General features: G+C 36.7%; 1 protein-coding gene across 4 annotated transcripts in view; it reads left to right on the forward strand.

Moving 5' to 3' along the window:
* Positions 1-17,771, forward strand: part of LOC121318049 (synaptotagmin-1-like) — a 193,955-nt gene that overhangs the window by 158,256 nt on the left and 17,928 nt on the right. For 3 of the 4 annotated variants that reach the window (XM_041254284.1, XM_041254283.1, XM_041254282.1), the window contains 4 exons: positions 2,836-3,020; positions 6,950-7,084; positions 11,496-11,663; positions 12,770-12,937. In XM_041254284.1, the coding sequence (XP_041110218.1) occupies positions 2,836-3,020; positions 6,950-7,084; positions 11,496-11,663; positions 12,770-12,937 (656 nt within the window). The remainder of the gene's footprint in view (positions 1-2,835; positions 3,021-6,949; positions 7,085-11,495; positions 11,664-12,769; positions 12,938-17,771) is intronic. The other variant, XM_041254285.1, reaches the window with a different exon arrangement.

The following is a 17,771-nucleotide window of genomic DNA, read 5'->3' on the forward strand; positions in this document are numbered from 1 at the left end:
CAAAGTCAACAAAACAAGAAAAAGTCTGCAATTTTCTGGACTCAGTTATTTGTAAAGTTGTTTTTATTAACTTTTCCACTTTAGGAAAACATTTGTTATCAAAACAATCAAAGTGATGATGTAACTACTTGTACAGTAGCAGAAAAAATAGTGCAGTAACACTTTACATTGTGTCTCTAATTACTGTGTATTTACGTAGTAGTAACTTAGTAGATACATGTGCTCTTACACATAATTGCAGTGTTATTATGCAGTTACAATGTACTTCATTTTGCCTTAGGGTGAGAGTTAGGGTTAGGGATAGGAATAGGGTTCAGGTTGGGTTAGGGTTATGGTGTGCAAATAAAAAGTGCACATTAAGTGCATTGTAATTATGCATAAAAACATTGTAATTATGTGTAAGTACACATGTATTTACCAAGTAACTGCTACGTACGTAAATACACAGTGATTAGAGAGACACTTCATGTAAAGTGTTACCAATAGTGCATAGTAAGTGAAGTGTTAGTGTCAACAAAGGAAGGATTTCCAGTTGAAATGTTGGGGGGCTCAGACAGGAGATCACACATGGGGCTGTTTTCCTATGGACGAGTGAGTATTGATTTTGTCAGCTCGCTATTGATTTTTCTTCCTCACAAAGCTCTGGTGTGAAGATAAGTACAGAACTGTTGCTATTTTGATGAATAAGTATCTAATCATTTTCTTGACAGTTCCTTAATTCTGTAACGATTAGAATAAAGTACTTTGTGGATCAGTTATCTCCCTCCTGGGGATGCATATCGCTGGCAACAGGCATATAGTGGAGACCCTCATACTGTCTGTATGTGTGCATATACCTGCTGTATTGCATACCCTCTTTACATGAGTTTTAACTTATGTCTGTATCTCATTGTGATTGAACTTGGCTATGACCTTATTTAGAAAACGTAGGAGAATCTGGGAACATAAGGTGTTGCATATCTGTCTTTATGTAACTCACGTTTGTATATATAAATGTAAGTCATGGCTGTAAGTTACTTGCATAAATGTTATAGTTGTACAGAAAGCACAGTTTGTAACAAGTGAAATATCAGAAAGGATTACTGCTCTCTTGCTATTAAAAATGAAAACCCACACAAACCTTTTTTGTTTTTATTGAATTAGCTGGATTCCTAACATTCATAACACTCACATACTGTATTCCAGCCTTTAGACCCCTGTGGACTTCAGAACTGAGACAATAAAGACCTAGAGGTAGACTAAACACATACTGTAATAGCGTACAGCCTATGAAGTGTCTTATGCACTGTTCTTGTCTCGTAGCCTAGTTTTTTTATTATCATACATGTGTAATATAGATGATGAAAATGTTGTGGCTTTACTGTTTTAATTATATTCAGCTTTGCATTGTCTGTATTTTTCATGGAGAAAGCTATTCAAAGTGGAATTTTAAAATAGAAAGGGTGCATTGTGTTATCAAGGGGTGTTCAGTTTCTTGCCAGCACAACCATAATTAACCTTCTGAATTGCTGTGTCTGTTGTCATTTCCTCTGATCATTATTTCCACTAGGTTTGCCTGTATGAGACTAAAATATCCCTGTCAGGTTTTTTAACCATTCTGTGTTGGGTTTCACCAACGTCAAAACACTGACGCGATGCTCTTTTAAAACATTCGTTCTATAACATAGCTTGAAAATGCCCTTTTAAAATGTATGTTCTATAACATAGCTTGAAAATGCCCTTTTAAAATGTACGTTCTATAACATAGCTTGAAACTGCCCTTTTAAAATCTTTTGCTGAAAGTGTTGCCACTCAGAAGACTGTACTGCAGTGCACTACACTGTTCAGCACCCAATATATAATATTGTCTGCTAAACATGCACTGTATCAAAACCCACAGGTGGAATTCACTGTATATCAATTCTTAAGTACAAATACAAAAAAAATACAATAAAATACACACAACAGTAAATTAACCTTTTATATTTTTAATATGCTTTAACATGTTAGTGACTTTTTCAATATAGCTGATTACATATTTAATCAAGAGACTAACTGCAAACTAATGCTTTTTTCCCTGTCGAGCACAGGACACTACATTATTATTATTATTATTATTATTATTATATTATTATTATTATTATTATTAATAATAATAATAATAATAATAATAAGTAAAAGGTGCATGTACCATAAACTGATAAATTATAGAGTCTGTGTATGTTGTTGCTGTTGGTGTTGTTTTTGTTTTTTTGGTATAAAGAAGAAATTCAGTGTTCACATTATTATGGACCATACTCTACTATGTAAACGTTTATACATGGTATGTTTTTCTGGCATTTCATTTACTGTATAATAAATTAGAACCTGAGATTGGTGAATTGTATTTAAAGCTAAACTGTCTCAATCACATCTAGGGGCATTCTATATAAACGACAATATTTTTCAATTCAAGGCGGTTCGTCCATTTTCAGTTTCAGTACCTGTAACATGATGCAGTGGTTTGGTCAGCACTGAAACATTGGGTGGTGTTTACTGCTTTACTGCATTACCCTATTATAGACACATACTTGTAGCAAAATATATTCAATCTTTGTAGAATCTTAGTGAACAAGCAGTAAAGCACAGACAAGCACTGCAATAACAGATGATAAAAGCCATGGATAAATCCAGCTTGCTTTGACAAAATAATGTTCCAGCTCCTAATAGAGAGGAGTGCCATACCACAAAAGATACTCTTTGGAAATTATTTCAAATGTGCCACACACTGTGCATATGATACACAGTAACCATGTAGTCTTGTTATGTATGTTTTGGTTTTATTGTTCTAACTGAAGCTTTGTTCCTTGTTTTCAGTGCCGCAATGGGCCTTAATAGCTATCGGCATCGTAGCTGCCCTGCTGATTCTAACCTGCTGCTTGTGTGTCTGTAAGAAGTGCTTGTTCAAGAAGAAGAGTAAGAAGAAGGGCAAAGAAAAGGGTGGGAAGAATGCCATGAACATGAAAGATGTCAAAGACGGAGGCAAAAATGGAAGGGATCAGGTAAAGAGATTCTTTACCTATTGTTTGCACAGTTGCTGTGGCCATTATTAGCCTGTTGCAAGTCAAGCCTTGGTACTGTGTAAAAAGACTGGGGCACATCTCCAATTCACCAATGTCTTCATTACCTCTAATCACAAAACGTTATCACAGTAGTAACTTTAGCAATGCTTTATAAAAAAATGGTGGTGTTACCCCCAAAAAAGGAGGAGTAGAAGTACATATAAGTACATGTATGGTAGGGCATTTCAGCAGGCTGTATTATCTAAAGACGTTAAAACAGTGAGATTCGCCAAAGTAACATATTACACTATATATATAGTATCCAAAATCACGTTGGTTCAAATCATTCAAATAAACATTCCACACTCTACAAATGGCTATGCAGTCCATAATGCTGCATATACCTTTTAAATAAATATTCTTAAAAGTATCACAATCCATTGATTCACAATGAAACCGATTGGATAGGATCTTGCAGGTCTGTAGTGGTCTTGTGATGCACTTGTCTTTTCCTGCTGTGAATATGTTTTCACTGCAGCCTGCTGAACTGTCCTGCTTACTTTATAAACCACTCGTTAACCAGGGTCTGGATCACAAGAGATGACAGCCAATAGTTACTGTATAACCTATTTTATTGTATTGAAATTACAATAAATCAAATGATTCGTTGCCGAGCATCGCAGTACTGTTTGTGCTAGACGACCATTTCATGCTGTCTCCTGCTATCCTTTAATTCACATCACATAATACTCACATGGCCATTTCATATAGAGTATAACCTGGAAGGCACTTTGTGGGGCACCTGCATAGAATGCAGCTCGACATGTTCCCGAGCTCTCGTTTTGACTGCTGTCAGATTCAGTACTAGTTAGTTGTTTGAGTAGCCTTTAGTTTAGTTCCTGTGCCAGGAGCTGGATAAAACTGACGAAATAAAATAAGAAGAAAATGGCCATTTTGGTATGTGGATGTATATAACGCGTTTTATTCTTTTTCACAGTGTCTATGCCAAAATTGTTTCTTTATTTTTTTTTCTGTTTTATTTATTTTGTTTTGTTTGTTTGTTTAATGCGTGAACAATTGTATGGTTTAATTTTTTTTTTACAGGACATCTGGAACACACAATTTATATCTTGTCAACGGATTCCTATGTGTAGTCTTGGATAATAATGTCCTGTTGTAGTAATAATGGACGGTTTCACAGTCCTGGTTAGCACTAATATTAAATTACCTAAACTAAGGTTATTCTTCAAGATCGTGCTAATCAGGGGTCTGTGAAACCACCTGTGAGTGTTAATAATAAATGTATTTACCAAGAGAAATGACTTCAGTTTAAATACATTTTTGAGAGTCTCTACGTGGGTAAAGAATTCCTTTACTGGATAGGGAAAGGTCATTTTTACTTAAAAGTTCATCTTTTCATTTCCAATGAACAAAGTATGAGAGAGTCCGGCAATGAAGGGATTTGCAGCTAAACTGCACTCATAAAAATGTAGCACAGCACGACAAGCTAACCACAGCTGGTTAAATAAATAACACCGGATTTGATCAATCATACTCTGCATCATGTCAACCTAGCACCAATAAAACTGAGACATTTTGATTGCTAAGTACAGTATTATAAACCAGCTGGGCTTCAAAGGAGCTGTCCTGCAGACACCAGACAAGAGCCACGTGAGCTTTGTGACATGACTTTTGTATCATTGTGGGTGATGCAGCAGATAGATGGACAGTCATAACTGAACGTTGAATGGAAGTCTGCAGCTCAGTCAACCAGCGGGGGTCATTTCTCTAGGTTTGCCCACATTCTTGTGTTAACGATTGTGTATGGTTGTTTTAATTTTTGTTTCTTCCTTCTATGTCCTCCGTATCTGTGTTGTGTCTGATGACTGTTCTGGATTGTGGCTGGCGGTAGGTTTTTCTTTGCTGCTTGGATATTCATAAGTTGTTGCTGTGATGTATAGATTCTGGACAGCAGTGGCTTCCTAAGTAGCAATTTATATATGTATGTCTGCCTTGTGTGTGTGTGTGTGTGTGACTATATATATATATATATATATATATATATATATATATATATATATATATATATATATATATATATATATATATATATATATATATATATATGCTATATATATCTATATATATCGCTACGCATGCTTCAATAAGGAGGAACCAAATTGATTTTTTTTTCAGTTACATAACAGATTTTATTGCTTTCAGCAACTTGCCAGATTAAAGAAGGCAATGTTTTTTGTTATTATTTTATTTGAGCGGACACTGTTCATTATCAACTAAAAAGATATGGCATTGTATATAGCAATAGGACCTGTGACATTTAGGAGGCAGTTATATACAATATTCTGTTATATGCAGTTCATCTTTACATAACTGAGAGAAGAAGGATAAGCAACCCTAGCATTAGATAGAGCCCTTCCCAGGAGCAGTGTACGCAGCCATAGCTTCCTTACCACAAGAGAAGAAGCACTGAAATTGCCATAGTGGCTCTGCTTACACAGGTAGTTAATAGCACTTATATTCTATTAGCTTGTCGCACAAGTAGGGTTCAGCATTATTCTAACAGTCAGGGCAATATCCGATAAATAATATCACACCCTGGAGTGTTCAAGTAAGTGTTATTGCTATTTCTTGTGTTAAAAGTTTGCACTTTAATTGTTAAATCTTGAATATTTCTTCACATACAATATTTATACTCCAGTATGAGATATATGATTTTTCAGGTAGCTTTCTAACTTGAATTTGATAATAGGCACTGTGATATTAAAATATTACTACAGTAAATGGTTTGCGTTGACTTAAAAGCCCCTCCTAGCTCTCAAAACCAAAGTCCTATTTACTGGGCTTAGTTTCCCACACAAATACCAAATATTAAAGAATTGTATTACCCATTGACCCTTTTATACCATAATGTATATGGGTAGAAAAATGACCTAAGGAGCTTTGTAAAGCTATTGGAACAATTAACGTAATGCACTTAGATGCGAGATTAGTTCATAAAGCCACTAGCAGCTTTAGTAGACCCTGCTCCTAATCATTTTATCTGTCACTTCTGCTCCTTGTTGTGTGTTCACCATATGCCATTTTCCTAATTTGTCCAAGTCAGCACTCAAGAATAAATAGACATCAACAACAAACTGTTTTTTTGTTGTTGCTTTGATTACTGATATTTTCACATGAGGGTGGAAGTCTGACTTGACAAAGTTTTTTTTTTTTTTCTTTGAGCCAAAAATCAATTTTGTTCAGTCTTTGCTTGTACTCGAACGGATGGGGAAATACTTTAAAGAAGCCGACACATTTCTTCTATATCAACACTTTTTGCTGGCATGGTGTTTACAGTTTTCATGTGCATAGTAAGAGACGCAGCTGAAGTATTTGACATTATAATTCTTTTACAAGCACCATCTGGGAAGTGCATTTTAATGAGGGGGAACCATGTCTAATTCAACTAGTTTGTAGAAGCTCTGCATGCACAGTGGAAAGCTGACATGTTCTGATTATTCTGCACAGAAACTGCACTGAATGAATGACCTTGTCTATTTAACAGCATGCTTTTTTGTAGTTGTCCCCCAATAAGATTAGTGAGGAATTTACTCAAATACCATCTTGACATTTCAGTAGTTGACAATTTAAATGATTTGCTTGAATATTTTATTATTATTATTATTATTATTATTATTATTATTTATTATTATTATTATTATTATTATTATTATTATTCCAGTAAAACAGTAATAATAATAGACTGGCTGCAAATCCTAAATGAATCAGAGCACGACAGAATGTAATTGGAATCACGCAGTACCTACTCCCAGCAGCTGTTCACAGGGAGGGACCGGGACAGCTTGTTGAGATCCTGGGGTTGCTGCTGGGACGACGCTCACCTTTTCTGCCCCTTCCTCTCTCTTCAGGCTGTGAAGGATGATGATGACGATGATGATGCAGAGACTGGGCTGACTGACGGAGAGAAGGAGGGTGAGCTCAAGGAGGCAGAGAAGCTGGGAAAACTACAATACTCTTTGGATTATAATTTCACAGAGAACCAGGTGAGAAGAAATGCCAACCGGTAGATGACATTGCAAAGTGTGTGCATGCTGTATATGTTCCAGTCTAAAATCAGTCTTCTGGAGCAAGTTTACTCATGGGATTATCAAACTCATGTATGTATTGGTATATATTCTCAACCATCTGTGAACATATATTATTTTACTTAAAACACATGATATATTGTATTGCTAGAATTACTCAATCGATGCCTTGGGTTGAATGCTGAATCAACTGAATGCTTGATCATGCTTGTTTAACAGATAAAGAAAAAGAGTGGATTACAGGAGGAGTTTAAAAAATCAGTTTAGTGAGAAGCTCCAGAAACAGTACAGTGAGTGGTTTATAAATAAGAATAACACCATGGGTAACAATGAATGCCACAATGAATGTTCCATTTGCCACTCAAAGGATAAACCTAACATTAAACATTACAGCAGATGGTACACTGCATTAAAGTGGCTGTAGTGTGTTAATATGTACTGTATGTGGAATAACAAATGCAAATGTCTGTATAGAGAATATGAAAAAGACACTACCAAGACCCAGTTTAGACAAGAAACTGTGTCAAGTCCAGGTCCAAATTGCCCCACATTACCTGCCTCAGAGGGCTCAGGTGAGCTTGCATGAAGCCTGATGGATCGGATGATTGTGCTACATCTCTGCCTCTTAAAGAGGGCTTAAGGGAGCTTTTGAATTCTCATTGATTGAAGGTAATCCTCCCCCTACAGCCACACCACGGGACTGCAGTTAAATGACCAGTGTTGAGGCTGCCTTTATTTTACATGTATTGACGCCTTGCAGGGGTATTGAAGCTGTCGGCCCAGTTAATCCTGTCCTGCTTAATTGCATATTCCAGCTCCCTTACTGGCCTGTGAGTCAGTGGGTACGGTAAAATATGACATTATTACTATGCAGAGCGATCGCTTTCCTATCAAGCAGATAAATCAGAAATCCCTTTTTCTTTTAAATGCATGTAGCCTTTATGGCTGGTACTGCAGTCTATTTCTTTATGTTTTCCTTTACCTGTGTCAGCCTTTGCATTTTAGTGAAGCTCTCCTGTTGTGCACATAGCTATATTTATTGCTTGCACCTTAATCAGGATTTCATGCATTGCCGGGAGATGTAGCAACAGTCTTGGGATTCTCCTCTTATCATTTTCTACGGTGTCTATCAAAGTAGTATTCATTTCCATAGGGGCTCACTAATATTCCACATGCAGAGCTCTAATGGGCTTTTATTGCTGGTGGTGCCCATCTATTATAAAGAAGATGTATGGGATGGGATAGTTAATTCTGGTCCTCCCATGATTTCTCTTTTTAAATCAAGCAGTATTTGCCTTCCCTCAGGACAAGTGCCTGACAGCCACTGTCAAACGTAATGTGTGTTCAAAACCTGTGGTTCAAAACCGAAATCTATTTTGTTTGGTGACAGCCGATTTAAAGCCAAGCAAAACCTATGCCCCATTCAAGCAGCAAAATCCTCATTACATAACTCTGCAGTGCCATCTGCTTAAAGCCGTTTGCCCTCAGTACCTCCTACAAGGATGCATGTCCTCAACAACAGTGATATAGCAGACAACCCAATGCCCACAGCCTTGAGACAGTGTCAAAATGTACCTCCTGGTGACCTAGTTTATAAATGTATAGAGGGTGGGTTTAGCACTCAAATTTGATTGAACTGGTTTCAAGAATGTATTTCACATATATACCTTAGTGGGGTATAGTTATGCAACATATTGTTCCTAGCGAGGCCCTTCCTATACATCCAGTGAGTCAGGGCCGAGCTTGGATTAATGAAAAGACAACCATTTTTTCTTTACAGTATGTATTGTAGCTTTGCAGCGCACACACCCTACACTGAAAGGATATAGATTTTAATCCTGCCCGACATTAGTTTCCTATGGGGGCTGTGCTCTCAGAGGTGAAATCCTTCGACTGAAATGTTAAGCTGGATCCTTTGCAGGGTTTTCCAAACCAGAATGCAACATCATAGTGCAAGCCTGTGTAAAAAAAGAAAAACAAAATCAAATCAAAAAAATCTAATTACAATCATTCACCAAAGATTTAGTTTTCCACAAACTTAATATTAGAAGCTTTTTCTCCATAACACAATTCAATTATATAATTGTCACTGGAAATATATTTACACTGATTACCTTTGTGTTTATTCTCCATATTTTCCGTTTTAATTCTGCTGGTAAATGTGTGTTATCGTAGCTGATCACGGCACATTTACAATCCACTGCATCAGCCTCTTTATTTAATTCCTGCCCAGAATTGTATTTAATTGCATGTTGTAACATAGTGGTAGTAAGACACAGTTGTTAAGAGCTATAAATGTGAAAGCTAATTTTCACTTAGGTTGCAGCAGTTAGAGGAATGAGAGTTTGATGACCAAACTGCAGTCTGGAGTACAAAGGTTCACATCAGCCATTAAGATCTTTACACAGGGAAGTCGACTGCTTTTCTAGCAGACCCTTTATAAACACATATTCTAACCTTGCTGACTGCTGCACCTTGAGATTCTTAGAAAAAGAATGAAGACTTGTCTATCTGAGATATTTAGAAAAATATGTTACTCTAGATATCAGATCACTTAGATATCAGTTACTCTAGATATCAGATCATAAAGCTTATCGGTTTAAAGTTTTAAACGTACAATTGCTTTAGAAATGATTGAACTTTAAATATATATTGTATGCCTCCCTTGCTGACAAACAGGACCTTTTTAGAATACTGCTTTAAAAGGGTAAAATGCAGGTAAAATTGATTCTGGTTAGATAACGATCATATGCATTATTAAATGGTTTCAGTGAGTCAATGCACACGCCTACTGTTAAACCCTAGCTGGGTGTTGACAGAAATAGTCTCACAAAAAGGTGATGGGCAGGGTTGTAGTTTTTCTAAGACATCTGTGGGAAAGACCTTCCATACTGTAGGTTAGTTGTGGCTACAATTCAGCTCTGCCTCCACTTCAGTACCTCAAGTCTCTCTGTGGTTTTCCGATGTTTGTTTGCATTACAGTAACAGAATTATGGATTGTAAACACACGTATCAGTGACGTTTTGGAAGTCAGTTTGTCCTTGGGTCTGAGGATGTTTTTTTGTTGCTATAAACCTGCAATATGTTTTAGCTGTCCAGAAATGTTTTCCATTGGGGGTATCCTCTACCATCTGTTATTCACTTTGAATTCCCCAGGGCCTAATTTCTGATACATGTAGTACATTATAGACAAACATTAAAGAAGGTGAAGGTGGAGTAGCTGCACGCCAAAAAAAAAAAAAAAATTATCCTGGTTAATTCAATATTTTTCAAACAGTTCACAAGGGTAAAAACATCATGATGATTTTCTCTCATAGAATCCAGATATGCTGTGGAGAGGTCTTGGGATTGTTTTTTAATCAGGAAGGCTTCTCCTGGCACTGTAGTTGTCTGGAAGAAGCACATCATTAGTCACAATTTTACATCATAGTGTCTTAGAACTCAAAATAAACAGAGGAATCCAGTGAACGTAGGTCCTTTCTCGCTAACTGTGACATACAGTCAAGCTCTCTTAAAATCAAGTCCCATTTATCAAGATAAAATTGATCTAAACTAGGGTTTGACCCAACATGGGATCACACTAGCAACACTGTAACCCTACTGAATGTGACAGCTGCTCAGATATTTACTGATTGTTTATTTTATGTTTATATTATTTATTGTATATGTTGAAAAAGTAATTATTAAATCCTGACTGTTGTTTGCTGTAAGTTAACACTTAAGGGTTAGGGTTAGGGTTAGGGTTAGGGTTAGGGTTAGGGTTGGGGTTAGGGTTAGGTTAAGGATGGGGTTGGATTTAGGGGATTAAGAGCTAGATTTTGGTTTTGGATTATGTTTAGGATTAGGGGTAGGGTTAGGGGTAGGGTTGCAGTTTGGGTTAGGGTTAAGGACGGTTGATATTGGGCTTGCGGTCAACTACTAGACGGTAATAACCTGTTTTCAGGGTTCACTGTCTGTGTAGCGCTTTCCACATGACCCTCCTGTGTAAGGCAAGTGACTGAAATAGTAATAGAGATGAAAGGTGGCTAAAAATATTGACCTTAAATAGGATTCAACTGATCTAAACCGTAGGGGGGAATAACAAAAAATCTTAACAAGAGTTGATCTTAAAGGGGCTACGCTATATTTCATTTCCTCTTAGAAAAGAAAACTATTCAAAATGTTCACATAAAACCTACATCACCACCAAGCCCTATGGGCACTGCATTATTTGAATACAGTGTTTTATATTATAATACAGTATTTTACTTTTTTTTTTTTTTTGGAAAGCTAGCAGAACTCTTTGCAATGTGGCACTTATCCAGGTAAATTGGTTTATCTTTCTGCTGCCAGTAAATGCCTACTAAAATTTCTTTGCCGTTTCTTCCAGCTTATTGTAGGCATCATTCAAGCAGCGGAACTGCCTGCCTTGGATATGGGTGGCACATCTGATCCTTATGTGAAAGTCTTCCTGCTGCCTGATAAGAAGAAGAAATTTGAGACCAAAGTCCACAGAAAGACCCTTAATCCCACTTTCAACGAGCAGTTTACTTTCAAGGTATGATATGCTTTAAATGATTGGCCACAATTTGTTTCACTAGAATAAACAAGTTAATCTTGCTTTATAGTTTATTAAAATGAAAGTACTCAACCTAATAACACCTTTTTAGCAGACCGCCTGGTTAATTGATTTATTAAAAGTCATTTTTGTAAGAGGCCATGGATTTCAGAAGCTTGCTTTATAAGTAGTCATGTCTAGATATGTGAAGGTGGCAGGGGGAGACCAATAAATGCATTTCAGCTGTTTGTGTTGTGAAGGAGACAGCTGCAATCTGACTGGCATTTCATCAGTTTCAGCCCTACACAGTATACAGTATGTACAGTACTAATAACATATGTAGGGAATTAACTGATGAAAATAATCAACTGCAGTACATCTGATTTATATGTAAGAATGGGATCATTTTTATTGGAACTGAAAGTCCAGCTTTAGGAACATAGGGGATGCAAAATACAGTTTCATTCTGCTGGATCGATACATCATTAAAGAATAAACCATTAAGAAAATACAAGTCATTTTAACTATGGAGGGAAAGATATCACTATAAATATAGCAAAGCTCAAGGTTCATTAGATAGATTCACTCTATACCCTTACACAATGTCTAATGTCACGGCAGTAGTGTCTTACATCAGTTAGGGACAGCGGTTTACAGGGGTACGTGGTAATGGTTACACTTTAGTGTACCTAATTCTCAGCGCTCTATTGAAGCTGCTGTGTTGCTTTAAACTTCTGACTTTTAAAATGTTACTAGGATTGAAACTTGGAATGATACAAAGCAATGCAGTAACTGTGGTAGTCTCTTCACACACCAAGCTGCCCTTTTAAGAGCATTTTCCACAATGCAATACATTTGCATACATTCATCAAAGACTGCATGATAATTCAAACACAACCATTGTGTACTTGTGCTTCACAATAGGTGCACAACGATCAATTTGTGGATACAACACCACATGAAATACCATGGCAGTAGACATTATTAGAACGTGCCTCATTTTTTTAGCCTGTTCGGTCGTCCCAGGATGGCAGCAGAAAGAGGCAGATCAAATGATTTTAATCGTGGCTCTGTCTTGATTGTCTCTGTTCTCTTCTCTACTTCAGGTGCCCTATGCCGAACTGGGAGGCAAGACTCTCGTAATGAATGTATACGACTTTGACCGATTCTCCAAGCACGACATCATCGGGGAACTTAAAGTCCCAATGAACACGGTGGACTTTGGCCATGTGACTGAAGAATGGAAGGACCTGCAGAGTGCTGAAAAAGAAGAGGTAAGACCTGAAAAACTCCTGCCGCTCATCTCACAGGACCCAGCTGGAGTATGGGCTGGATCGGGGCTCATGGTACTCACAGGACCCAGCTAGAGTATGGGCTGGAGGCCCTTATCCTAAAGCTAATACTGCTAAATGTCCCGTATGTATTATAAAAGCATCCATTACAGAGAGTCAGTAATCATGAGAAGGGGGCATGTTTAGATAAATGGTCTTATTGTTTTTGTCTGTTGCACACATAACCACAATTTCTCAAATTTAAAAGATCTTTCCATTAAATAAAAAAAATGCACATTAAAGTAAAGCTTAGGAAATAGCTCACTAAATAGGTATTGACCGTTTCTGTATATCGCCCTATGTTTAATTTGGATGCCATATGCTGAGTTATACTTAAGAGCTTATTTCTGTTAATGAGATCTCTGTGTATTATTCAATAGCCGTGTGAAACAATATGATTCTAGCAACAAAAGTGTGAATTCAAAATCCCAAAACAAACACAGTCAGCAGTGATCTTTTATTTTTAACTTATGATTGCCTTGTGAAGTCGGCATGCAGAATGTCTTTGTTTATTTCTTGTGGGTGTTTAAAGCTCAGCAAAGCATGTCTTTGAAAGTCTGCCTGGATTTTACACATCATCAGTATTGATAAGACCTGATTGCATAGAAAAATAATCCTAATGCTTGGGTAAGAATACAAACAAAATAATTCCGCGTGAGCATTTCAGTGCATTATAATATATAGGGAATAAAAAAGATAAAGAATGCACTCTGATTTAAAATTCACTTGAGGGAATCAAAAATGAATGATTATAGGCACAAGTGTAATAGAAAAGCAGTAAGTAGTTTAAATGTCAATCTATAAAGAGATCTCTCCCTATAAAATGACTGTTCCCAGTGGACTGCTGAACATTTTAAATGTGTGCGTCTGGCAAGACATTGCACATTCCTTCCAGATGCATGTCAGTTGCTCGACTAGATTAGTAAGCTATGTATGCCCTGCTTGGATTATAAATACTAGTTTACATTACCAGCAGAAGATTGAAAGGACACTTTCACCATTGGCAGGCACAACACCACACTGTCCTTTTCATTTCACAACACAGCCCAGCAGGGTATCAAGATTAACAAGTACCAAGCACATTGCACAGAGATAAATATCTCAGCGGGGAATATATTTATTCACAAATTCTGCATCTGAATAGATTTTTAACTATATTGATATTTACTGTATATTCAGTAGCCCCTCAATATGATGACTAGTACTGTATTTACCTCGTCTTTGTACTTGTTATACTAAAACTGGTGAGATGAGCTCAAAGTGAGACAAGGAGATGTGTTTAAAGAGGAGATGTGATATAAGAATTCCAAAGACAAAGACCAGAAAGATCTGTTTGTATAAGACACAACTTTTAAAAAGCAAACACTTTAGGACAATAAAATAAATAAATAAATACATGTAAATAGAAGAGCTTTGATTGTCCGTGGGCCACGTAAAGGTGCTGAATAGCAGAGAACCAGCAGATCTGTTTATCTTACACCAAGAGATGGCCATTACACCGTGCACCCAGGTATGCTTTGTTTTTGTTACAAGTAGTGATGTGCTTAACATCTATATATATATATATATATATATATATATATATATATATATATATATATATATATATATATATATATATATATGGCAAATATGGACTGCTCTTTGCCCTGCCACATATCAAAAAATTATTGCCCCCTTAGGGAGGGCAATACTGGATGACAGGGATTATATTGCCCAAAGTGAAAGGCTTCATACATATATGAATTCAAGATAAAAGGCTATTTTATTCCATTGTCATTGTTTTAACTTGTATTGCAGTTGGGCCCAGGTAGATATTAATAGCACTGAGAAAAATATATAAGTGTAGTGGTCTCCAGTTTGTGAGTACACTGTTAAGATAAGATTGTATGACATAAAACTGAATGTATTCCATTAGGAAATATCTATATAAAGTCAATGACCTCCATATTTTAAATAAAAAGTGTCACTGGCCAACCCTCAAACACTCGTTAAAGAATATTTCGACAGTGCTCACTTAACTTTGTATTAAGTCTCATATACAGTAACATCCATATTTCAAGAAATAGGAGTAATTAAAGATTGAAGTGAAATATAACCCTTTGTTTGTACCTCAATAAAAGTCCCATCTGGCTATATTGATGGGTTCTTTGTTTCAGCAATAGCAACAGTTACAAGGCAATTTGATTTGCACAGAAGCACAGATCCACATGTTGTCCAGATGACAGAATAGATACTATATGTTCTTCAAAGACAGTTGCCCCTCATAATTCTACTGCCCAGGTGAGGTGGTCGGGTATTACTGTTGTTACTGATTGCAAAGAAAGGTGGGGGGGGGGGGATAATTGTTTAGCAGCGTGTTACTTTGAGGTGATGTAGTTTTTATAAACTCAGTACTTCTGGTTAGTCACTCTAGGAGGCAGGATTGGTTGTACTTTTTCCACAAATTCATGCCTTTGTTATTTCTGAATTTTAGGTCTTTGATGTTTCTCTTATTTCATAGATTCATTTTGTATCAGTCACTTCCATTGCCTTTTAAATTGTGTCTATCATGGTCCTCTACTGTTACATCCTGCCTTGTAAATGGAGCTGGGGTAGGTTACAACAACGTTGTGAGACCAAAATGTATTCTTTATGGAACACGTCTAATGGATGAGATGCGCATCACTCTGCATTATACATTCTTAAACTTTCATCTCCAAGTGATTTGGAAAATGGTTATTTCTAGGTCACTTCTTAATAACCTGTCTGAAAGTGCTTTGACTGAATAATCAATATTTTCAAAGTGAATGTCTCAAGGGGTTCAAACTAAATTAGTTTTAGGAACATTTGGAGATTGAAGGCTCATACCCCATGCATTGTATAAATTGTATCAACTCCTTAGAACTTTTTGACTGTTCCATGTTTCCATCAGCACCATCCAATCAGTCTGTGCAATTCAATTTCATCTTGTTTGAATATTAAACATGGGCCGTCTCTAGTTCCATCTGCAGTCTTCCATCCAATCTGCAACTGGGTGTTAAGCAGGTTTTCTATGTGTATCTGTTTTTTTGCATAATTCCAATTTCATAGATATGACTCATGCCTTAAATCTGATGTTTCTCTTAACCATTCTTCTCAAAATGTATTCTAACACAACAGGGACAGAGTGCTCTGTGTGTGTGTGTGTGTGTGTGTGTGTGTGTGTGTGTGTGTGTGTGTGTGTGTGTGTGTGTGTGTGTGTGTGTGTGTGTGTGTGGTGAAATCCAGGTGAGACCGACGTTCATGGCCGACACAGAGACACTGGTTTTAGATTTTGACTTTAGGACTACCAGCTGTGGGCATGGGTTAATGTAGCTACTTTTCAGTATGACAAGTAATTAGTTGGATTACCACAGCCAGCTAGGCTCTCCCTTATCAATTAATAATACTAGTGAGACTTTTTAGGATAACCTGTTATGAGGAGACAAGGTTGTATGCTGGTGTACAATCTGCAAAAAGGTTTTATTTCATGCTAAAAAAAACTGTCTGTCTGTCTTTTTCAGGGCTAGTTTAGAAATACAGTAGTGATAATAGTGAGCTAACCCTGCCATATTTTATTTTTATTTGAGCTCATTCTTGAGAAGTTATGCAGCTGGAGAGTTGACTTCTGGAAACTGTTACGGAAACACCTGTATAGTCTAGGAAACACCTATATGACTTTGCTTATCTAAAGTATACTGCAGATGAGTAACTGTTTGGCAACTGGACCTTGGTTCAGGACAGTACTGTAAGGCAGGTCAGCTTGCAAGCATAAGATTAGCTTACATTTTTATTATGTTAACTTGCTTTTGTTTTGTGTGTCTTTTTAGCCTGTAATTTCTCATATGTAATTTGTAGAACAGAGTCTTGAGACTGGAGAGGTTGCTGCTGTTTCAAAGCGTTCCGTATAAAGGTCTGGTCTATTACCATTATGAGCTGGTAGGGACTCATTAAGCTTTCAGCAGCCTCAAATTGGGAACACTGATGGGCAATGTATACTGGAAATGGCTTGTTTCAAAGCAAAGATGGTACATTTCAGGAACAGCGGCTGGTGAAAAAATGTGATGAGAGCATCATTTTGTCTCAAAATGTATTGAAGGATAAAGGATGTTATGGTGCAGACCACAATATCTGGTGGAACTGTACTGTCTTTATACTGTGAACCATAAACCAATACCCAGCCATAGCAACCTCAGAGTTACGCATGTTATAATCCAGCTGTGCAAAACTGTAGACACATAAAAATAGATAATAAAAAGGAGGTCAGAGTATGTGTAAAAGCATTATTGAGTTTAATTTTATGAAGAGATTAGTATGCAGCCGAGAGAGAGGAAGAGAATGATCTCATATGAGGCATATAATGCAGCAATTCTATACATACTAGGAATGAAACAAAACTGTATGTTAAAATGCATAGCTACCAGGAGTGATGTTATGCCATAGAGCTGTACCTGTATAGACTAAAGAGTCTGGGAAATGCATTGAGTTCCCCAGACTATTGTCATCTCTGGTCTTGTCTGTACAGGGTTCTCCCAGTTCAAGTAATATTGATCAATTATCTTGTAACTGTTAAAACTAGTATGACTCTCATGTTTTCTCTAAAAATGTATGTTGCAAGATATATGATATTTGATATAATTATAACCATACATAAATAACAACACTACAGAACCTGCACTTTCATCCTTGCAGTACAGTATATCACAATTACATTGTTGCTGCAACCCTGCTGTATTTTCTATTACAACTGATGAAAGACAGTAAGACATATTCGGTA

This window comes from Polyodon spathula, chromosome 7 (assembly GCF_017654505.1).
Source record: "Polyodon spathula isolate WHYD16114869_AA chromosome 7, ASM1765450v1, whole genome shotgun sequence".
Lineage (NCBI taxonomy): Eukaryota > Metazoa > Chordata > Actinopteri > Acipenseriformes > Polyodontidae > Polyodon > Polyodon spathula.